At 36.9% G+C, this 24,514-nt stretch overlaps 1 protein-coding gene across 4 annotated transcripts in view; it reads right to left on the bottom strand.

The window, feature by feature from the left end:
* The window catches only part of GREB1 (growth regulation by estrogen in breast cancer 1), an 89,382-nt gene that overhangs the window by 54,510 nt on the left and 10,358 nt on the right, over positions 1–24,514 (bottom strand). For 2 of the 4 annotated variants that reach the window (XM_017745077.1, XM_017745075.1), the window contains exons 2-3: positions 11,480–11,721; positions 1,504–1,660 (exon numbers count right to left, since the gene is read on the bottom strand). In XM_017745077.1, the coding sequence (XP_017600566.1) occupies positions 1,504–1,660; positions 11,480–11,488 (166 nt within the window). In that variant the 5' untranslated portion in view covers positions 11,489–11,721. Of the gene's footprint in view, positions 1–1,503; positions 1,661–11,474; positions 11,722–24,514 lie in introns of all 4 variants that reach the window. The other 2 variants (XM_017745076.1, XM_008641783.2) reach the window with 2 other exon arrangements.

Below are 24,514 nucleotides of genomic sequence, written 5' to 3'. Positions count from 1 at the left end.
TCGCTGTGACATTGAAGCGATGAGAGAACTGTTTCTTGTGGAGATGTCTCCCTAGCATGAGTAAGAGAGACTCCTCTCCCTAAGTGAACTGAAAAAGATTATTATAGAGGTGGTAAACTGTCTGAAAAAATCTCAAGGGTTGTCTTTTTGCGTTGTCAGTGGGAGAAGGGAGAAAGGTGGGGGGAAGAGAAGTGTTCTGAAGGTTTAGTCTGACTTTTTTCCTTTCTTTTAGGTCTGTTAATAAACTTCTTTATATTCTTTTAAGTTTTGTGCCTGCTTTGCTTTCTCCTAATTCTTATCTCACAGAAGGAAAATAAGTAAGTAATGGATATTTCGAACCAAGCCACTACATAGAAGGATCACTTTGTGCAGGGAATAAGCAGCATATATATTTAAACAATTAATGTATATTCATTGTTATGTCCTATATTAGGAAAAAAAAAAAGAAAGAGGAAATTACTACTGATGAGCAGATTTTTTTCAAGAAATATTCACAGCTGCCACTGTGAGGCAATAGCAGAGTTTAATCTGTGAAAAACACTTTTATTTGTTACTACTCCTCAGCCTGCTTTCATGCGCGTGTGTGTGTTACTGTGGACTGCTAACCTTTATGCATTTCTCACTATAACTGTGGCAAAGTATGACAGGAAAAATAGACGTGGACAAAAGACATGAAACTCCACCCTCTTGACAGAAATGACTAAATAATCAAATTACTAAACATAACCTTACATGACCATGCCAATGTTATGCACGCACCAGTAAACCATGCCCTTAAAACACAAACAAACACGAGACAACAAATAACAGCACACCAAACACCAAACTCCTTCATGAGTTTGCTTATCTGATCCATACAGTTCATTTAAAATATATTACTTCCAAGAAAAAAAAAAAGAGCAAATGAAACTGAGAAAGCAGGCTTCTGTAAACACACATACAAATTCAGTGAGAAATCCTGTGTGTCAAATACCAACTTCTGCAGGGTTTGTGAGAGTACACATCCTAAATTTTTACCTTTGCAACCACAGAACAACTACAAATATTGTGCCTGAAGTAATTATAAACCATCTCAAAAGCTAAGAAATATTTCTGCTGTATTTATGCACTTTGAAAATCAGTCTTAGCATATATGTTTTATAAATCTATTATGCATTTTCTACCATTTACTGCGTGACTTTCAGCAGTATATAATAAATTATAGGATAACAGATTTATGTTCCAAACATCCACTTCTCCACAAATGTAATATAACAATTCCTAGAACTTCAGTTTATGTGTATAGATGAATCTGAGCAAGTGGCTTAATTTTGTCAAAATTAAAGACAATGCGATTTGTATTTTTAATCCAATTCTAATACATATATATTTACAGATCATTAAAAAAATCCAAATAAAAACGTATGTTTATCCATTTTATGATTTAAAATGTGTGTGCTGAGCTGTGGCTGAGCAAACAGCAGAACTGTCTTTGACAGAAATAGAAATTCCATTATTTCCTACCTTCCAGTGATGATAGTTGCTGTTCAGCTTCCAAATACAACTGAGAAAAGATTGGCCTGGGAACTAAGTTGTTTGAACGGAGAGAGGCCTCAATAGAATTATGCAACACTTCTTCAAACCGCGTTGTCTTGAAATGACCAGCATAAGAATTTCCCATCTTCTCAAACAAAAAAAAAAAAAAAAAAAAAAAGAAAAAAAAAAAAGAAAGAAAGATATTACAATTTAAGCACTCAGAACTCAATCACTGCATGCTGATGTCAGGCTCAACATTTCTCATGAAAGAGAAATGCTTCATTGTCCACAAAGAAAGGCAAAGGAAAAGAACATTGACTGCAGCAGTCACTGAGCAGATCCTGCTGGTAAATTACAGGAAGTTATCTAAAAGTAACAGCTTTCTGTAATTCAGCAGAAAGGCAGCAAGCTTTGGCACCTTCTTGAAAAAGTGATTAGAAATCTGATTGAAGTAATTCCTTGGTTTATATAGCCATTGAGGAGATGCATTTTCAATAGTCATCAATCTATTGTTAAACAGCCTTTCTGTTTTAAATGATTTGAACAGAATAAATGATCTGGGCAATAGCACAGTTTTGTGTCCTTATCTTTGCATCGTCCTTCATGGCTGAACACTGGCTAAAGTAGTTCAATATATCTTTTAGAGGTGTTGTCTCATAAATAATGTAGCATTGCTGTAACCCAGAGATGGTGAAATATAACTTTTAATTTTCACCCTGAACAGTATTTTTCTTTGTAAAACATGGTTTGTTTTTTTTTTTTTTTTTTTTAGTTAGAATGAAACAGTACCCATCCACACACAATGATATTGCATTTATTTATTTATTTATTAGGACTTTAGTTTTAGTGAAACCATGTAATTTATTCATTCTGTCACTGACCAAGCAGTCTATTTCAGCTGAATATTCCATGGACTTAACTGATGCCTACTTTCCACAGGGAACACAATGAACTGGTGTAACCAAAAGCCATGTCAGCTTTCTTTTCTTATTACAAAGTAGCTCTTGCCCTGGGCCCCATGTCCTTTCCCTCCTCAAGTAACTGTGAATAGAAAGCATGAAACGCTTCCTGTTTGTGGCAGTAATTCCTAAACACTGAACAGCCCCTCCTCAGCAATGGCTACTGCTTGGGAAATTAGCCTGTTGGGAAGCATCCTGTAGGAATCAGTAAAGCAAAAGGAAAACCACTGTGAAACCACATACTGCTTGTCATGGAAAAAGGAGTTTGAAAGGAACAACCTACAAATTTGTTGATTTGGATATCTTTTTATGACTTTGTAAAGCATATTTTACATATATAATCATATTTTAGCATATACTTGTTTGTATCGTGTTAATACTGTACAGAGAGTGTAGCTAATACTACATAACATTGCTATAATATATATACACAAAATAATAGAACCATTATGAGAACTATAAAACAATGCAGGCAGTATTTAAGAAAATTTGGACTAAAAGAAGGCACTGCTGACGAAATACTCATGTATATACACAAAATCAAACAGAAGTTGCACTGAATACTACTGATGTACCCATTTGGTAAAGGGTAAATGGGAAGCTGCAAAGCCTCTTAGAGATGTTCAGTGCTAATATGGAAGTCAGGATACATCTTCTCTTCCAACATAGAAAGCAAACTACAGTTCCCACACTGATAGGAATCCTCCGGCTCCTTTTAAGTCCTGCTTCCCCCTACACCAAAGGCAGCTGAAGAGAATGAGGAAAGACTAACATCAGTAGTGTCCTTAACCAGCTTTATCAAAGGTATATGCAGGAAACCCCAGGTCAGCTCTGAAATGAATTATATTAAATGCTGTTTCTACACAAAAGCACTAGAAGATGTTTAGTTTTAATTCTAATCCATCCTTCAACCATTATATGACTTGTCTTTGTTACATTGATGTTTTAGAGTTAATGTGACAAGGACAAATTATTACCAAGATACCTGACAGATGCCTGCTTAATTCTTTTCTCTTTTAAATTCTCTCCCATACTATGAACTCTTATTTTCTCCTGTTAGCTTGCAGGCATCTACAGGCTCAGGTACCCATCTCTATCAGGGGCAGGTAAAATGTGGTGCTATATGACTGATCATGGAAATCTTGAAAGTCCAGACTAAAGACAAATAAAAATGCATGAACATGCTCTCAACATGTTAACATTCAAAGTTACACCTTCAGGAATGGAGAAAGCATTCAGCTATCATCCATTCCATACTCTTTTATATATTGGCTGTTTTATATAAATATAGAACCAAAACTTGAAATATTAAAATAACAGCCAAAAGACTTTTTGTACCTAAAAAATACTCCTGATATAACACAAGGAGAATATCCAAAAGTTTGCCTGCAGTGGCAGAGGGAGGCTGGATTCTATCTGTTCTGAACATGACCATGCAAAGCAGACTCATATACCTGATTTTCAAATTTATTTACTTCTTTCAATGCTTTATTAAAGCAGTGAAAAATAGGAAGTTTTTTAATTAATCCAGAGTAAGACAAAGTATTCCAAGACAACTCAAAAGCAGACAAATAGGCACATGGACTGCTTTATGCAATGAAGGCTTAGTTGCTCTACTGATCACTATCTGGATCTGTGATGAATCAGAAAACACTACAATATTTGTTTATAAACTCTTTTCCAGAGACACAGTCAACTATTGTTCTGTACAGTTTATTAGGAAAACAAATAGAGATACCATTACAGGGATTAAACATGCTTGCTCGGGATTCATAGAGCCCACGAGTGGTCAGAAGAGAAACCCTGTATTTAATCCTGAGGATGTCAGAAACACAGCATCTTGTAAATGTGATTTTACAGATAAATAATCAGTTAAGATTATATGATTTGTGCAAGAGGTAGGTGTTTGAAGCCTTTGCAACACAAGCATGTTTGTTTGTCTATTAGGCTGCAAATTTAATTTTGTGAATGGGTTGGTAGAATGAAACAAAAATATGCTTTCTGGATTTGTAAGCTCTCATGTACTAGTGTGATCATACAATCAGACTGTAAACACAATCATAAACCTGGGAACCTATTTTGGAAGATATGATACATATTTTTTACTCACTTTTCATCATCAAACACACACCACTGGAACCAGAAAATGGGCATTAGGTTAGCTTTTTTGCCAGCACCAGTCTCTGCTGTTCAGAGTCCCACTGACTCTCAATTGCAAGAGAAATTACTTCTCCAAAGCAAGCAAGGGACAAACCATTTCCCACTAACTACACAACAGCTGTCATCCACTCTTTTCTTTAGAGCTGCTCAGACTGTGGTACCTGAATTGTCAGTTGCTGATTCCATGGCTTCAGGAAGCAAAAACTGAGTCCTATGTTCACACTTCAATGAACTCAGCATTCCCAGCCCTGATTTATGTTTCTCTTGGATACAACTGGGTGCCACAGGCTGAACTTTCAAATGGTTGTGAAATTCCAAGCCATGCACATAGGCAGTGACCAGATCTACGAAAAAAACCCCATACACTGACACAGAAGGTTGGCCCTCGATCCCATGTACTGATAAATCAAAGGGCACCTCCCTATCACATGGTCAGTTTCCATGGAGAGCATGCAGAGCAAAATACTTGCTCATATAAAGAGGAGAAAACAGGCAAAGATCTGGACCTGGAAGAGCTTCATAAAAGCATGATAAAAAGATAAAAACCACTCTGAGCAACTTGGGAGCCTAAGGAAAAATTGCAGATAAAAATGAAGTGGATCAGGCCAATGTTTTAGAAGCCTATGGATAATGATGGCATAGAGAGATGCTTAGTCGAGGCATCTGAAAATATGACTAAAAGTCAGTGTTAGTCACTGAAGGGAGCATCTTTGAAATTCCAAACAAGGAACTGTCAGCATTTCAGTGGTAAACAGGGACTATGTGATTAAGAAAAACAGGGATCTTTTACAGGGTTTATGTCTGCCATGTATAGAGTCAACTTTAAGTTCAATTGCAGTTGAACTAGCCAGGGTTTAAGAAAACCTGTGATGAACCTGCCCTCCAGTGTTGTGATTCAGATCCCTACCATGAGAGCCATGACAGAAACTGGTCATAGTAAGAGAGGGCGATGGCCAGCAGCAGGAGGACATTCAGTCCCAGCACCCAGATCACAGAGGCAGATCTTGTGCATAGCGGAACAAAGACAGGAACACAGTAGTGACTTTTTAGTTGCAGTGAGGAGCACTAGGGTTTTGTGAAGACTGCAGACGCAGCACAGCAATTCTGGATGAAATTAATCCTACACCTAGGACAGACTGGATATACTAAGGACTTCAGAGCATAGAAAGTAACCCAGGGCTTTTAAGAATTCCCACTGAAATAGACTGATAAAGAAAGTCTGCCCTCAGCAGAAACTGAGGAAACTAAAGAGTATATGTGGGCTGTTTATTGACTTAAAAAAATAATCAAGGTAATTAAGTGGGAAATTAGGAAGATCTGGTTGATCTCTAAGAAATTCAGCCTTAGATACAGGTGGGAATGTTTCATATTAAGTTGCAAGTTTTTTGCATTGCAAAATATAATCAACACTGCTACTTTACTACATTAATCCTTTCATCATTGCTGTACAGCAATGGGTGTTTTCCGGGTTTGAGCAGCCAGCTTTCATATTTTTGAAATAGTTTAACAGAGTAATTTCTATTGTATCATTTCTAAGAGGAGAATAGTTAGATGTTCTCATGCTCTCCAAAAGACTTTGCTATCACTATGACAAAAGGCAGTTTTTTGCTTGCATAGAAAGGATTTGTTTGCAAGGACTATGGATTTAGGTATCTAAAATGCTATCTATTAAAATTTTTCTGTGAGGAGGGAGAAAGCATTTTTTCTTTTCTTTTTTTTTAATTGCAGGTTAACAATTTGTTAACAGAATAGTACCAGAAGAGTTGTGTGATCTTTTTGCCCTTTGAACATAAGTTATATTCATCCAGTAGCACCCAAAATCCATCAATATTTGTAAAGTTCTGTAAAGTCTCTAGTCATTCTTTAAAACTGTATTAAAACCATTAGTCTAAGAAGAAAGAAATCTTAGGGCAGTGACTTGTATGAAAATATAACTGTAAGAAGAAAAATAAATTTGATTCTCTTCAATGGCAGTGACACATCCTGCAAAATCCTCCCCGTTGATTCAGTCCAGCCATGAAATATCACAATTTACTCTTTTATTCCCACTAAGCTATCTGTAATTACAGTGTTTTCTCTAGTTTTGGATTTGGAAGAATAAATTATTTTTAATCTCCTACATTAATGTGTATCATGTGTAAAAGTGATACTGTGTGGTATCTATTTCCCACAGGTTACAAAAAATCTATTCCTACAAGTTATATAAAATTCTTGATTCAGGAGAACTAAAGACACTGTGATATTAAACCCCTGCAAGAGCCAGTATAGTATTATATGTTATGTATTTACTACTAGCCTCAAAATAAGGTTACTCCATCCAAAGTGACCTTTGGGAACAGTCACTGGTTCATCATGACTCCTGGGAACTACTGCTGAGAGTAAGTATAAGCACCAGAGCTATGCCAAGACATTACAACAGAAAATTGATTTCTGGCACACAGAAATTTTTCCTTCAATTGTTTCATTTACTAATACAGCTGTAGCCCATATGGGCAAAGACAAATTAAAAATTATTCTTCCAGAAATCAACCTAGTTGTCCATGTACCATAAAATTATCACTTGTAGAAGTAATTTACAAAGCCTTTTCTCTCGGTACAAAACCACCTAAAGGCATTGGAAAGAGGTGGATTATTGCCAATTTCTGAGAAAAATATTAATTTCTGGGAGTCAAATCTGTTTCTTCACACTATTCTGCCAGAATGACTTGGAGTAAGAGAGGAAAAAAAGGGCTCAGATGTTTATGATATATGATATAAACTGATGTTTATGATATAATACTGGAGCGTGCAAAACATTGCCTCATTTGAGATCATTTCCAGACCAACATTTTACCAAAATGATTTTCACCAAAATCTTCAAGAAGGGTTTGGCTGTCTTCTGTTGTTAGTCTTACCCCAAAAGAGAAATTTTCAAGCTTCAAAAGATGCTGAGAAATGAAATTGCAATCCTCTGCTGAGCTTAACTCTACCATATCAACAAGAATAAAATCAGTAGTCACTTATGATTTGCTGATTGAAATCCACTTCTTTAGGGAAGTAATTTATTCCTCAGCAGTAAAGTTGACAGATGAATGACAAGTCTCTAGTCACTCTGTGTTTCATATATGACTAAAGTTCGACAGTTCAGTAGACCCCATTTGGCCCATTACACTTTAAATGCAACATAAAACCTTTAAATAAAACCACAGTTAACCTTTGCCAGAAATTCTAGCTCATTCTCTGTTACCAGATCTTAGAACTTCTATATATCTTGTAGACCTATATGAGAACTGTTGTCTAAATACCAGTCCAGATTCAACTTAATGGTTTCCAAAAAATTTGGGAAGTAGCTCATGATGAAACATAGAGACTCTGATTAAGGTTGATGGCAGGTCACAGAGAACTTAATCCTTCCACCTTTACACAGCCAAGAACAATTGTGCTGCTGTTTCCACAAAATGAATATACTGTAAGAAAACTACTTAGATCTCTCTATCACTTCTTTTTATCTTCTGTATGCTTTTAATTTTTATTTGAGGTCTTCTTTTGATTTTGAAAATCAGGCTGACTGTAAGCAGGGATTTTCTCCTGCATCAACAGTGAGATAATTTCCTCCCCTGACTCATGTTTCCAACACGATGTTGGAAAAAGAGTGCAGATCGGAAGGTGTTGAGCTTTATTTTTTGGTAACTGTAGATTTCAAGTCAAATTCCTTATATTAATCACTGAAATCAGTTCTCTCACTCACTGCAGAAGTAAATAACTGGGAAATGTCTTTATTCTAAGGAGATTGCTGCAGAGATTAATATGGACACTTTTGCAATGAAATTCAATATAGGAAAATTCCCCCACCTACTGAAAAATCAAGCCCATTTCTTAACTGATAAATATAAAAAGGGATGAAAACAAACTTAAACAAATCAATGTTAAACCACCTCAATAAAAACACTGTTAAAACGCTTTTGCTTTCTTTTTTTCTCAAGCAGAAAATAAATCAAAATTTTTAATGGATCATTCTTATTATGGATTTATTTCACATCCATTTTGGCCACATTAAAGACAATTTCATCTAAAAACAAGTGTTTTCTTATTTTTTGCTGAAATTTTTCAACTGCAAAATCAATAAGCAACACTTCTGAGTGTTCATTTTTCCAATTAAAATGCTACAATTCATGCATAGAACAATAGCAAAAATAGCAAATGAATATTTTCTACATAAAAAGCAAAAATAATTTCCCGATATGTCTGCAAAGAAAAAAAAAATTAAACTTCTCATACAAATTCAACTTCACATTGAACCAAAAAAAAAGAAAAAAGCTTGATGAAATCCAGAGCAATCTAAGTTGTCATAAACACATTAAAATATATAGCTATGCTGAGAGATCTGGACTAAGGCATGTTGGCAACTTAGTGAGAAGGAATCTAAGCTGTGACAGCCTACACTGTAGTTTTCTGGGGAAACAGAAAACTCCTATTGCAATCAGATTCATTTAATTAATTATGGATGAAAGATTGTTTTGGTTTTAAGACACAGTTTGGTCTTCCTTTATGACTACAGAAAATATAAGCTTCTTTCACCCTTGTAACTTGTATGCCTACTCTCAAACAGGAGCTGAATTTTTCTGAGACATTTAAAGCACTGTTTTGTGTTAAAATGACACTATATTTTAATTTATTATAATATAGAAAAAAAAAGCCAAAGTTCAAATGGCTCAGAGCAGAAAATCTTTTGTTAAAAGCCATATATTGGATTACTATTCAAGTTTTAAAAAATCATAATCATAAGCACTGTTGGGACTGATGCCTGATAAAAATCTGTATCTGCAAAAAAAATTCAGAAGAAATCTTTACTTAAGACTTTTTCAAGGTGACTTAGAATCTATTATTAACCTATTTTAATTTTCACTGGAAATCTATTTTAGACATAATGATGACATTGATTTTCATTTATTTGCTTTTTGTTTTAGCATGAACCTTCCTTTCAACCACTTGTCATTCCTTAATATCCAGACAACTGGGCCAAGGAGCCACTTGATAAAAATAAATGTGAGCTGGGTGATAGTCCAGTGTTGCACTAATAGTGCGGACTGAGCCTAATATATGATATGTCAATAAATACATTAGACAATGGCACTTCAACCTGTAAATGCTTTCACATTCCTCTCCACAGGAAACAATGTACTCTGATGCAGATTTCCTTGATTTTCCTGCAGGATCTCATAAACTTTGCAGGTTTTACTGAAGAGAAAATCCCTTATCAGCAGCTTCCAGCATAGAGCAGCTGATATGCTTTACTATTTCTCCAGCACAGAACCCTGACCCTATGGCTGGTGAGGCAGCACTGCCTTGGCTCCCATTTGGCTTTTGTGTGTCGCTTTGATCAGCTCCTGGCTTTGGATGAAAGCAATTCTTTCAGTGGCCACCTTCAAACTCTCTTAAAAAAAAAAAAAGAATTGCATACATAAAACCAATTGAACTTGTTAAGGGGCAGGAAAAAGCCAAGTAGAGGGAGGAGAAAGGGAGGGAAGGAGGTGCCACAAATCAGGGCTAGGAAGCAATGATCAAAGTGGTGACTGGAAAACTAGTAAAAAATATCCCCAAGTTGTACATGTCTGGGGCATTCCCATAAGTACAAAGACTCTCTCACTATTACCTACAAAGGAGACACAACTCTCTTTCCAAGAATTGTCTCAGACATCTCCTATGTACCTTTGCGTACAGCCACTCAAGATGTCAGAATAAAGCAGTAGGGAGCAGATTGGCACGTTGGGAGAGAAATGATCTTGAAATGCATGTTTGCTAAAGAAAGTTCTAAGAAATCAGAACTTGGGGCACAGTACTCTTTCTTCTGGGGACCCATGCTAGAGAGTGTTTCCAAGAATCTTTTCTGAATCCAAAAGGAGTATACAAAGAGTAATGCTGTACTGATGGTACAGGTTAGCTTTTAGAGCCATCCTCAGAACCAGACTTCTGTTTTTCCTTACACCAAATCTCCAGACTCATTCCTACCCCTACCCCTCCAGGCTCACCCCTGGAAGCAGTGCAGCAGAGGTCTGTGGGGCAGACACATGCACACACAGAGACCAGGATATACAGCTTAAACACACTTTGGAGCGGTCTGTCAAGGCAGCAGAGGCAGAGCCAGTGCCTGTGGCAGTTCTCCAAGGATACACACAGAGTGCATAGGTTCAGAGGCTTCGCCTCATTCACAGCAAACGGCCTCACTGCTTGAAAGACAGCTTCACTGATTTCTACTAGCAGAGCACACTCCACTGTTATCTGGGTCATATTTTCCATCTAATGAACAAAGAGTGGACACAAATACAATGGGAGCAGTCTAAAATGTCCCTCACCATCTGTGGATAGCAAATACATCTGTAGATGAGTGTATCACATTACAAAATAGATCTGAACCTCAGGGTTTACTCAATCAGGTGATCAACTGCACATGTATTATATGTTGAAAATACATTAAATAAGAAACATTCACAAACACAAATATGCCATCCAAAGCATTAATCAAATATCTATTTAATTCATTTAAGAAACTGAACTTAGCAGTTTTAGATCTGAATTGTCTATTTTGAGAGTTTAAAAATTCAACTTGTCTGAATTTTTAGTATTTCGAATTTTTCCTAAGAGGAGATCACTTGACCCAAGGGCAGAAAACAAGAGACAGAAAATGCAGACAAATTAATATATTTAAAACATGAATATTAGCTGTAAAATGTCTCACAAATATTAGACTTGAACAGGAACGAATATAAGACAGTGTGAGTATGTTATGATATATTAATATTTTTTATTAAACATAAACAGTATTTTTCAGCATGGAAATATGCAATAAAAAATATACTGTACCGTACTGAAAGCATGCGCTCCTCAGTGACTTCCAGTAAACGACTCCTGAAGTTTCATATCCTGATTGCAGTGCTGAATACCTCACACCTGTGGTAACTGCCAGTGATTATGTCTTTGTGGAGGTTTCTTTTTGTTTCATTTAGAAGAGTCTGCTGCTTGGCAAATTGGTGAGCACACTTAAGGCTCCTGAGTCAGCACTGTGCGCAACTGAACAACTCAGTCGGGTCACCATGACATGAACGCTTTCCTGTCACAGTAAAGCACAAGAAGGTTTCAAAGCTATTTATTCTGCAGCTATGGCAAAAACAATGAGACTACAATATACCCTGGCAAGCTGTTTTCTAATTTGTGTGCTGGCTATAGTAAATGATAAATGGTCTGACTTTATGTCTTATTAATACAAAAGTGCGATGCTGGGTCATGATGCTCCCAGCCAGGCACACAAGAATCTATCAGTCTGAAACATTATTAAGATCAACAGTTTTGTTGGAGGTTTTTGCAAGGACTGAAAGGGTTTGGTTTTTTTAAGAAACAAGGGTGATATCAAAATCACTAAAGAAAGCATAAAGTGTGTACTGTGAGTACTTTGTTTTGCTAACAGAATAAAAGATTAACAGGAGAACAAAATCAGGTATGTAGCAATATTATTTTTGTGTTGGTACTATGCCTGTATCTTCTGAACAAAAGGATAGGAAACCAAAACAATATATGAGAGAACATGTTCAATATAACGCTGTGATATACCAAGAAGCAGCTGTTACATCATTTTTAAACTTCAGAAGATAAAAGTAATAATTCTGATAATTGAATTTTCTTTTTCTTGTGTCTCCAAGTCATGCAACGTTCAGATATGTGCTTGATTTTAAACTCAGTTAAATACTACTGAAATGAGTAGAATCAAGCACTTGTCTAGGCTCCCAGTTGAACTAAGGTTCTGTATAACCCTTATATGCAGCATTATAAAGTTTATATGCAGCGTATTTTTGGTACAGCTTGTGAAACTTCATTTTCACCCTTCACTCCCAGGATATGGTTTCATGACTGGCTCAAGCTACTCTAAACTCAGGTTACTGCTGAAAAAGCAACATCTCTCGCTCTTGATCATATATTCCCCCTCTGTTGTTCAGTGGCATTGATGTCAGCTGATACAACTGAAGACTAGCAGTTTTTGTAGGGTCATGTTTTGCTAGATCAGATCCCTCATCTAGCTATGCATAAAGTATATGTCCATTAATATATAAAAAAGAAAAGTACCAGTACATGGCTAGGGAGGGTGGTGAGAGCAGTCTCTTTTTCTACAAAAATGCTTTAAATAACACTTTTAAATTTTAAAGATACACCTTCTGATTCTTCTGTAACGTAAGAGGGAAAACTCTGAATTTTAAAGCCTATTGGAGAATTGTTGGGAACTTCTGTGATTTAGTGCTTTCACTGAAAACAATTTTCATATTAATTGAAAGTTTTCATTGTTTATTTGGTAATTTTTTTAAATGTATGTTCTCTATATATACTCAACATGCTTTAATTTTTGATTGGTCCTGAACTGGTCAGGCAGTTGTACTGGATGATCACTGTGGGTCTCTTTCAACTGACAGGCTCTACTTTAGTCTAGTCAATTTTATTCTTAGATTTTAGATTAAAGTACTCTATTAAAGAATGTGAAAAAGACACTGTACAGAAAGTAGTAAATAATGATTTAGGAGACTGGTGTCTTTTTCTCTTACTATGGAAGTGAACCAGAAGCTTTATAAATGTTCTATACTTAACACCAAATACAGGGGACCTCAGCCATGCATTTTCAAGTAGGGTGGTTTCCTGTCAGCACTGTACAGCCCTCACAACACTGTACAACATATTAACCTGACCAGACTGGCACTTGAAAGATCATACTGACAGCCAAAGTTGAGAGAAACCCAAAAGGAAAACAAACACTGCAAGAAATAAATATGCACATGTGTGAGAGGTGATTTTTGAAAGAGTCACTTTTAATAATTTACCAGGTCAACAAAAACACCAGCCAGGAAATTTATGTTTTAAAGAAATATAACTTGACTGATGCCAGCCAAACATATTTGCCCCATAAGTGTAGTGCATTCATGAACAAAATTTCTCTAGGATGCACTGCCCAGGATGTTTTCTAGAACAAAGTCTAGGATGCTGCAGTGTCTGTCTCTGACTTTGCTTTATGGCTAGAAACACCACATCAGTGTTAAAGAATATTAGCATAGGGTAGATGTTAAAGAAGGATATGTTAACCTGATATTCAGTAATGGAATGCAGAAAGTAAAAGAAGCCTGCCTGCTTTGGATATAAGCATGGAGCAGAAGTTCCAGAGGAGGAGAAAGGGCAAGACAGCACAAAGGGCCCTATTGTGTTTGATTAGTAGCCAGAGCAGGAATTCCAGGAATGGGGAATGAGCATAGAGTTTGTGTATAAGAGGTCTTGTATACAGAAGCAGTGAGAGTTGGTCATTATGCAGCTGGTGATACATCATCGACCAGAAAAGAGGGGCTCTGCCTGCTGAAATGAGAGCTGCTGAATCTGTGTGAAATGAGTCAGTAATGTAAGTGATGAATTGACAGAACAACTGTATGGGGAAAGCTGATCATGTAATTATCCCAGCAAAAGGTATGTAAAATACATACATTGTACCCTAGGCATTGAAGAAGAGTATCTTATTTTGTATTTCACAGATTGTGTACACTGGAATAAAAGTGAAACATGGCATATAACTTGAGGTTATAACCTCAGGGTTACAAGATTTTCAAAAGTCTAAAGCACAGGTTCAAATACCAGCACAAAAATCATAAATGGCATAATAAAAAAAATTTACCAGTACATGCATTTATAAGGCAGAATGAGGAAAGAGTTGGTCCCCTGTGCAATCAGAAAGGAAAATTAAGATATGAATGTAAAGTGTAATGCTTTTTTTTCCCAAGAAGATGAGAGAAGGTTATTTGTGATCAAATGACTGATTTGTCCAGCAGCTTTAGCAGGTAGAAGTGGAGACTGTTACTTGAAAACACCCCAAGAACTCAGTATTTGAAGCATTCTATATGCAGACTGCGTATGAAAGAACTAAAACCGGGTCCTGCCACTCAGAATGACTGGTTTAATTGCAAGACAACTATTTTTCTTCTCAAAATGTTTTTAAAATGGTTGTTGGCATACCTGCCTTTTGTGTTTATATAGAAATAATACTGAAATGTGTATAAAATCTTCCATAAAATATCATCTATATAAGCTAAAAATATATACCACACTGGTATGGAGGGTACTTATGTGGAGCCCAGATTGTCTCCTCCATGAGAAACACGCTCTGTCTTGTACTATGAACACGTACGAAAGGAGACATTTAAGATCATCTAGAAAGACAGACTGCAATTAAGCTGCCTAACCACAGGTATTGTCTAACTTTGAGATGTTCTGGGTCATCCTGTCTCGATTCTGACTGCTGCTCCAAAGAAGCAGAGTTCTGAGGAAAGGCCTCTGTCATACGTGCCAGTCCTTTATGGACACCTCAGGTAAATCAATGAACTGAGTAAACCATGAAACCAGGCACCTGTATTTAGGCAACTGAATTAAACTCCAGGTATCAACTGTTTCACTAGGCAGAAATTTCCATTATAATCGATAAAACCAAGGGATCTGAGAGAGATCTGAGACATGATTCAGCTGACCAGCTGCCAGTGTTTATTTAGCTCAACATGAGCTGACTCCCTCCTCTGGCTCCATTGACCACACTTGGCTTCACTGACCACAAGGAGCTGCAGCTGTAGCTGCATGAGGACGTCTGTATTTAGGAGTCTTGGGGCTCAATTCAGTTGTGTAGACAGAGATGTTTAGTGGTCTTTGATATGCTCCAGGGTATCTGAGGCAGTGACACAGGTACCACAAACACCTCTAGGAGATCATGCCAGGCAGAATACCTGAGGACATCTCAAATGGCAAAAGAAGCACATAAACAAGACACAGAAACACATCCTCCATCTCAAACTAAATTTGACTCTCAAAGTCAAAAACTGGCATGTCAAGTGACTCTACATTGTCAAGTGACTCGGCTTCCAGTTTGCTTCTAGCTGCCCATCACCTAACTACCTACACTGCATACACATTAGTTTACATCCAGGCACTGTGCACTCAGCTTTAGTTCTGCAAGAGTTGAATAAAGCCCTCCTTTCTCTAGAGACTGAAAAATTAAAATAAACAGGGTCATGCTGACCTCAAGACAAGCAACAGACTTAATTACTGCAACAGACAACAATGAATTATACCTAAGCAAACCTCCCATTCTTTTTCAATAGAATGCACTACTAATCAGACACATTGTTTTACAACTGGCACAACCTCCACCAGAAAAATCCTTCCTTTCTTCAGGGCACAACAGGAATATTTCAGAATGTCACATCTGTTTCTTCATCGCTCTTAACAGTCACAAACTCTTGCTGATTTTGTGTCTTACCCACATTTAATTTTTATTCACACACTGCACAAAAGCATCCACCACATATTCAGTCATGCTGTACCTGTGTAAAAATCTTAAATGCATGTTCACAGACCATTTTTTAAAAACTTAAAAGCCACAGCCTGACTGATACTTCTGTAGCTATTAAAGACTCCAGCTGTTCAAAACACTTCCTTAAGAGTGTTCCTGCATCTCTAGTAATTGTCGTATGGGCAAAAAAGCCTCTGAACCTCCAGGCTGAGTAACATCCCTTTGAGTGCTTAGAAAAACAGCTCTTAAGAACTCTCAACTTTCTGCGTTCCCTTTGTGAAAGAGCTCGTATGCCAAGCCATGTGATGGAGGATGCTGTACAGTACATTGGGTCAGGAGACAAGATGTGGCACCATCTTATACCCAGGGAACAGGGGTATACATCACATTCTGCTGCGAATGTGAACTGAAACTAACTGAACAAATCCTGTGCTCAGTGTGTGTGATTTGATATGCCTGTGTTAACCACTGCCTATCTCCAGCTACTGAGACAGCGAGGATGCTATTCCACTGCAAACTGTTACTCATACCATTCCCACTCATTCCATGTTTTGCACCTATTTCCCAATTTGCCATTTAGGTATATTTCCAAGCCCCACATATTCTTTGGAAGGAGTCATGTCTATGTGTAGCCATGGATGGCTTTTTTCATATTCAATGCATCAAGAGAGGAACACATATCCCTGTTTGCAAGCCAAACAAATATAACACAGTACAATTACACACACAGCTGTTGTACTACAGCACACCTTTCTATTCAAAAATCTTACTCTAATTACTATGAATCATTAGAGTTTTAATCTCTTTAGTTCACCTTGAATTTAGATATATTTTTCTTAAGAATTCTATCATCTGGTGACTTATAATACTAAAGAGCTTAGTGCTGTATATTGGATGTATTAATTGAGAATGCTCACAACAGTATAGTTTTCAATCTCACTTAAAAAGTGTATCACCTTACTTTTGAGAGCCACCACAATCTCCAGCTTCTCTTCTTTCAGATCAGGAATTATACATCACAATTCCTGAACACTTCAGTGATTATTTAATATCACCTTCAGAGAAACACAGGGAAGTAAGTGTATCTTCTTCCTCCATTTTACTGACTTACATTCAGATTTACAGTCTGATGTGAAATTAGCATAGCTTCTGTGAGCATCTGAATCTCTAATTATAAATGAAATCCATGCCAGGTAATGTTATCTAAATACTTTTAAGAGTCTGAGTTCAAAAATTTCAATCGATGTTGAACTGTGGAAAAGCCCAGATCTGAATGCATCTTGTTTAATATTTACTATTTAGTTTAAATGTTCGAAGATTTATGGAGTTTAGAGAAATTAAAATTAATCTTTCTACTTCTGTAATTCTAGTTGGAAAGCCTAACTCTATGGCCACATAAAAACAATCTTCAAAGTAAGTTTTCTGATAAAAAGTAGATTTTTTTTCTTTATTTCAGTAAATAGTGCTAGAAATTCCCTGTCACTTTTGAATAATTATAAGCTGTAGATGAGGAAAAATAAAGCATAAAGTTTTCACATCTCCTGTTGTCTTCCTCTGCTGCTCCTTAACTGATCTGCAATAAGAGTAGAGACCAAAATCAACATGAACCAGACATTTGTCCTTGCAGCCCAAAAAGCCAACTGTGTCCTGGGCTGCATCCAAAGCTCTGTGGGCAGCAGGTGAGGGAGGGGATTCTGCCCCTCTGCTCTGCTCTGGTGAGACCCCACCTGCAGTGCTGCATAAGCTCTGGGGTCCCCAGCACAGGAAGGACACTGTTGGAGCGAGTCCAGAGGAGGCCACAAAGATGCTCAGAGGGATGGAACTCTCCTGCTATGGAGACAGGCTGGGAGAGTTTGGGTTCTTCAACCCAGGAGAAGAGAAGGCTCTGGGGAAACCCTAGAACACCTTCCAGTGCCTAAAGGGGCATTACAAGAAAGCTGGAAGAGGGACTTATACATACAGTTTTTTCTAACCAAAAAAAAAAAAAAAAAAAAAAGAAAAAAAGAAAAAATCAAAACATGTCTAGTATTTGCAAATAGAATAAATAGTATTGAAGACAGGGAATTCAGCTGCCTCTGTTTTTCCATTACATAAAAACAACAGGCAGTTATTTGAAGGAGCTATAGACACTATTTTGCAAACTTTGGATCCTTTTTCTCATTCTGTTCTTGAGAATCAATTCATCATTACGCTAAGTTTTATTATACCTAATTCAAAACAGCACAGGCGTTTAAACAAGTTTAGTCTATCAACTCACCCCAGGCAAAAAATACAAAGGGATGAATCCTTCATCATTTTCTCATATATTAACATAATTGCGCTTAAAATACTTTCATTATGCTACCACCGTATTAAATTTAGTGCAGTTTCCAAGGCCTCAAATCTTCACTTTAAACAGAATACTGAGTGTCAAATTGCAAAGGCAAAGGTCCTACAAAATCTACTTTAGTTTAGCATTCTGAACAACCAAAATGTGGTGCTGCAATAGCATAGTGACTAAATATGCTGCTGCTGAGCTTTGAAAAAAATAGTAAAAATTTTTTAAAATAAAGTATTTATTATAAAATTACATAATTAAGTATAATGTTTGCTCTTTTATCCTCAGTATTTATCAAAAAGCCATTCTGGACCCAAGTCTGCCAGAATAATAATAAATTCATCAACAAAATTAGGACTCAATTTGACAGATGTGTGATTTCTGATGTTATGCTGAAAGCAATGTTAAAATCTTTACCATTTTTGACACCTCATACTACAGAAAAGAAGCTGGAGGGAAACACTGTCATTATGACATTTTGACCTAGTTTGGCATTTTGTCTTGTTCTTTTTTGAAATCATGATTGCATGTTCTGCAGCACATACACAAGTAGTATTAGTAGGAAAGGCAATTCAGAGCAATGGAGCTATTGAAAAAAGCAGTACAAATTGCACATAGTATTATTTCAGTTGGTTGCTGGTGTCCCACGCTTTTCAAACGCGCTGGGCATTGCTCTCGCATTTGAGTATTACCCATTGTACAATGTCCCTGCAGCAGAGAACAGTCTCTCATGATCGAGAGAGACTTAAAGAACAGAGCTCATGCGACTGGATGAAAGAATGGAACAGCACTCTAAACAGCCAGCAGGAACAGTACAGAATGGTGTGTCTGAAACACCACAGCCGGACAGATTGCACCAATTGGCAAGTTAGGAGCAAGCTTTTATGTAACAGCAAATTTCTTCCCTTTAACAGGTGGCTCGTACACAACTGCCAGCATCTATTTTCCCCTGTAATTATGCATCCAGTATAGTTTACATACATATGTCATTTGTCCAATAGCAGTAATAATTTCATATCAAAGACAGTCTTTTTTCTAGACATTTGATAAAGGCTCTTTCAGAAAAATATCGCAACTTATGAAGCATTACCTCTATGACAGAATAGGGGATGAACTATAAATGAAGAATGCTCGAGGATTTATCCTATGCAAGGAAACGTGAAAAATTACTGAGTAATAATCATTACTGTTGCTTGTCTACAAGCTGCCTTAGACTCAGGAACATCATCTCTGCCTAAAGAAAAGTATGAATCAAGACCATAGGAGGGCCCAGATCACTTTCAGGTAGAAATATTACCCTTCTTCATTGTCTCCTGTGCCAAAAACTCTGAAGAAGAAAAGGCAGGAATAATTGGTTCACAGAAAATAACCCTACCTCTTCTAGAATTCTGTTATCTAATTCGCTCTTTCTAACATTCTGACTGATGACTTCTTTCAGTGCTTGACATTATGGACTTAGAAATTGTACATTATTATCTTGGCATTCAATTACTAGTCTATAAACTACATGAACAGCATCTTCCCATTAAGGTGATATCCTTTACCAAAGCAGAGCTTTATAGAACTTTCTCTGATTGAATAGGTTTTTACTTTATAAGCAGTTTTGAAGCTTTGCTTCCTTCAGATAAATTTTATGTATCACTTAATTATTTTTTTTCACACGACAGTGTCCCAGTATGCTATTAAGAAGTCCTTTTTAAGCAACAGCTATATTCCAGTGATGGATAAAAATAAATCAGGTGGGTAGGTACTACCTGTGCATACATACCTACTAATACCTACACACACACACAGAGTCTTATGTGTTCTTAGGCTGAGGCTCAGTTATCAATGCATAATACAACTTGCTTATTTATAGTTTTCTTCATCAATTGACATTCATCACTCTACTTGCATGACCTCCCAAGAATTTTGCATAAAAGGCAAAGACAAAATATGTCCCTTACGCAGTAATATAACTTCTAGTTATTGCTATTCGTCATTTCTCTGTATGTCACATTCAACAGTCCTTAGTGATAGACTCCAGAGAAATGAGTTTATTGGAAGGCACATGCAGATGAAGCCCCTGCCATTAGCACTACTCCACAAGGCAGGGACTCTCACTCAAGTGAGGTTGCAGCTTCTCAGGAACCCCACCTATTTATCAGCTACATATAAACTGGGAATGTTGCTCCTTTGCCATGTCTATATTGCTAAATAAAACCAGGCCACTGGTGGTTCTGTGGCACAATCATGCCCACTCCCTTGAATACATGTAGTGCCCTATGGCTTTGTGAGCATATGAAGTGTGGTTTGAGTCAGAATTTTGATCAGTGACAGGGCTGTATTGCAAGTCATCATAGTGATGCTTTCACAGCACGGAACTGAACGGCTGTGGAAAGCTTTAGTGGGGAAAAGCTGCTGGGACAGTATGTGAGGTCCGTGTGCTCTGGGAACAGTCTCTGGTGCATGCCATTCCCAGCCCAAGCACTGCCTGGAAGACTTAATGACTGCCACAGGCCAAAACTGTACCAGGAATCACTCTGGCTGGAAGTTCCAACTCAGGCTCACCACAAACTGCCTTACTTAGCTTTTGAGGTTCTGCCTTCAAATTCATGTGCACCCTGGTCAGAGTTTTCCCTTCTTTGCCCTACTTTCTCTGATCTCTTTTTTACTCACTGTCTTCTTAAAACTTGTTGCTCTCAATGCCCTCCCCAAAAGTGATACACATACTCCACTTCCACCTACCTCCCCTTTCCAAGAACTGGAATATTCAACAATGAAACAACTAATACTGACACTTGGAAACCACTAGGCTTTAAAATTATCATTGTTTAAAAGATTAAGAGGTTGCATTTTGAGACTGTTGCAAACCTGTAGATACTATAATGGTATTGCAGCTGAACATATACCCATGTAATAAGACACATCATTTTCTTTACCTTTAAACTTCATAGATTAAGTAAATACAGGAGCAAGTTGAATATCTGATTCATTATAATACTAAAGCTTCTACATCAACTCCTGATTTTCTGTGGGTAGATTGTCCAAACTATGATTTAAGCCTTGCGTTTCCTCCCTGCCTTTGGTTACATACAACACTATTGACACTGCTCATGCCACTCAGCAACAAATTTCTTTAGGCTATTCCCATTCTCTTCACAAAGAGGTTCACATTTTTTATGTGTATCCTTATCTGTTTATATTTTTTAAATTGTTTTTACTTCCTCTCTCTTACTCTGTCCCATCTGTGTGCAGTATCAATGAGCACTGACTGTACAATGCTTGCTCTTCATTTTCTGAGGCAGGTCAGACTAGACATGAGATTCAGCACATGATAAAGAGAAGAGCTAAATAGTTACAAGCCTTAATTTAATATACAGAAATTAGAGGTAGGAACCTCATTTTGTAGGGGAGCAGATACATTTTGTTGCAGCATCATCTGAACTTAGGCTGCAGCTTCTCTGCACATGAAACCTGTGTTACCCAGCAGCATTTCCTTTTCACTTTTTTCCGTATTACTCAAATTCCTGTGTGGTCTCCCATGGTATGTAACAGGTTTCCCATGTAATTCTTTCTGATAAATTTGTGACAGAATCTAAAGATATTGGTAATCAATACATCTCTAGATATCCATGATCAAAACTCTTTTCTGAAAGACTATTAGATCAAAAACTGGCTAAACACCATAGGAGAACACTTCTTCAGAAATTACTGTTAAATTCGTATTTAACTATTTAATCTAATTGTACCATATAAATATATATATATATTTTTTTTTTTTTTAAAGCCAGAAGAGAAGCAATAGTAACAGCAAGCCATTTCTTCATTTCAGTTCTGTTGCATGATAATTCCAGTGGCTACCTTGCTTCTTTTATGAGGAAGAACATTGAATCGTGGAATCACTGAATGTTTTGGGTTGGAAGCAACCCTTAAAGGTCATCTAGTCCAACCTCCTGAGCAGGGACATCTTCAACTTGACCATGTCACTTACAGTACCATCCAACCTGACCTTGAATGTTTCCAGGGACAGGCACCTACCATCTCTCTGGGCAACTTATGACAGTGTTTCACCACTTCCATCAAAAAAACCCCTTCCTTATATCTAATCTTAATCTAACCTCTTTTTTTAAAAAACCATTACCCCTTATCCTATCACAACAGACCCTGCTAAAGTCTCATGCGTTGAACATTCCATCCATCAAATCCATATCTCTCCAATTAATAGAGAAGGATGTTCTTCACTCATTGAAAATATTCTCTTCTGAAAAGTTAGGGACAGGGAAGTTTGCAAAATCAGGATGCAGCTATGACAAGAAAAAACACAGATGTAGTAAGAAAAAGATTAAAATGCTATAGGAGGTGCAATACTTTGTTTTCCATGTTTTTTCCAGAAGTAGCATTATATGGTCTATTATAAAATATATTAACTATGGAGTGCATAGTATCAGTGTTCAAGATCCATACTCTGAAAGTGAAAAGCATTTGGACTCTCAGAGTAGCAAGGAAAATGAATATGACCATGAAGCCTCTCTGCGGTCACTCAAGCACGCAAGCAAACCTGTAGCTCTTCATCTTCTTTACTAGATGTGGGCATAGGAAGGTAGTAATGATGAATCATCTAGCAGCCCCAGTTTTCAAGTGCAATATCCATCCAAACAAATAACAATTATCCCAGCACATCTGTTACTTGTTATAAACTTTCGTGTAGCAAGTGATATTACTATCCATGTTCTCCCAGTTAAACTTAACTCATAGATTTATATCAAAGTTTTCTCTTTAGTCCTAAATTACAGTAAAATGAAATATGGTAGAGAAACACAAGGTCCTTAAACAGTTTCATTTCAGACTTTCAAAAACACATTGCACTTACACTTTTAGCTATATGAAAAGATGTCTCATAACCACCTGCTAAAAAATCCCAGCTCCTATTTCCTCTGTTTAAGAGAGTTGTCGATTCGACCACAGGTTTATTTTTAATACTTACATTACCATTTGGTTTAAGCATCTTCATATTGAATTAATGTTGTTTCCTTATGACAATAATGCAATTATGTGTATTCATGTGGTCTAATTTTAGTAAAGATTTCAAGTATATTCTAATTAATTATATACTCTTAGCAAAATGTGTGCAGCAGTGAATTCTAAAAATTGGGTTTATCAAATATTCCTAGAGACTGATCCATAGCCAGAAATTGTACTGAGCCCTCAGTCCCGCAAAGAATGTTTTTTACATTGTGTCTTCTTAGTTTAAAAAGGGCAGCAGCATTGCACAATGACACAGGCACTATCATTGGCTCTGAATCAGCTAAAAACCCCCAGAGTTTGCTTCACAGGAATTACCAGCACAGGCCCATTTCTAGGCTGCCTTCCTCTCTGTTGGTCCCTATTTTAGGCTTAAGAGGCTCTTATTTTGCTCGGGCCCAGTTGATTACGCCAGCTGTTCACCATGAGAATTTGCAATGTCTCTGCAAAACTGAGGGTTTAAAGAGCTCTGATCTCTAAAAAGAAATCCAAAATAACAAGAAGCAAATAGTATTTCTTTTTCTCATAACATTTTATTGCATTTAGCACAAACAGCTCACAATAGCTGTTCCTCCACCAGTGTACTAAAAGGACGAATGGATTTGAAATATATTATCTTGAAAATGATGGCATAACACTTCCAGGCTTCAAAGTCAGTATTTCAAGCATGAATTGCATAAAATATCATCTCCCTCTTGTCTTTAAAAATACCTCAGGGTACATATAATACATTAATAAAACCAACCAAACAAAAACAATCAACAAACCAAACTTCTTAGCAACTGTTAAAGAAAGGTAGGGGGTTTGTTTTGTTTCGTTTTCTCAGATCAGTTCTCCATAAAATGTCCATGAAGGCAGAAAGGAATTCTTTGAAACGAAGGCCTCATTACTTATACGTTATGAAAAAAACATTAAAATTGATTTTTGGATGTGCAGTGTCTAATTTATAGGCTTGACTAATCTGCATTTTTAAAAACTAACAGATTTTTTTACTGCTTAGTGCAAATGTTATTGATCCGCTTTCTTGCTGAATTAATAGCACTATGATAGGACAACTCGCTTTCTCAGCTTTCCCAATGTTTTCCTGAAAAAGAGGCCTATTACATGGCAGGGGGCAAAGGACAGGCCTTGATAACACTGTTTAGACATTTCTTTGATGTCCACAGGCATCATCCTGGACAACTGACCACCAGAGACAAAAGAGTACTCTTAGGCTGCTGGAAA

Source organism: Corvus brachyrhynchos, unplaced genomic scaffold (genome assembly GCF_000691975.1).
Source record: "Corvus brachyrhynchos isolate BGI_N302 unplaced genomic scaffold, ASM69197v1 scaffold116, whole genome shotgun sequence".
Lineage (NCBI taxonomy): Eukaryota > Metazoa > Chordata > Aves > Passeriformes > Corvidae > Corvus > Corvus brachyrhynchos.
The sequence above is the reverse complement of the archived record's forward strand: the minus strand, read 5'-3'. Positions and strand labels throughout refer to the sequence as shown.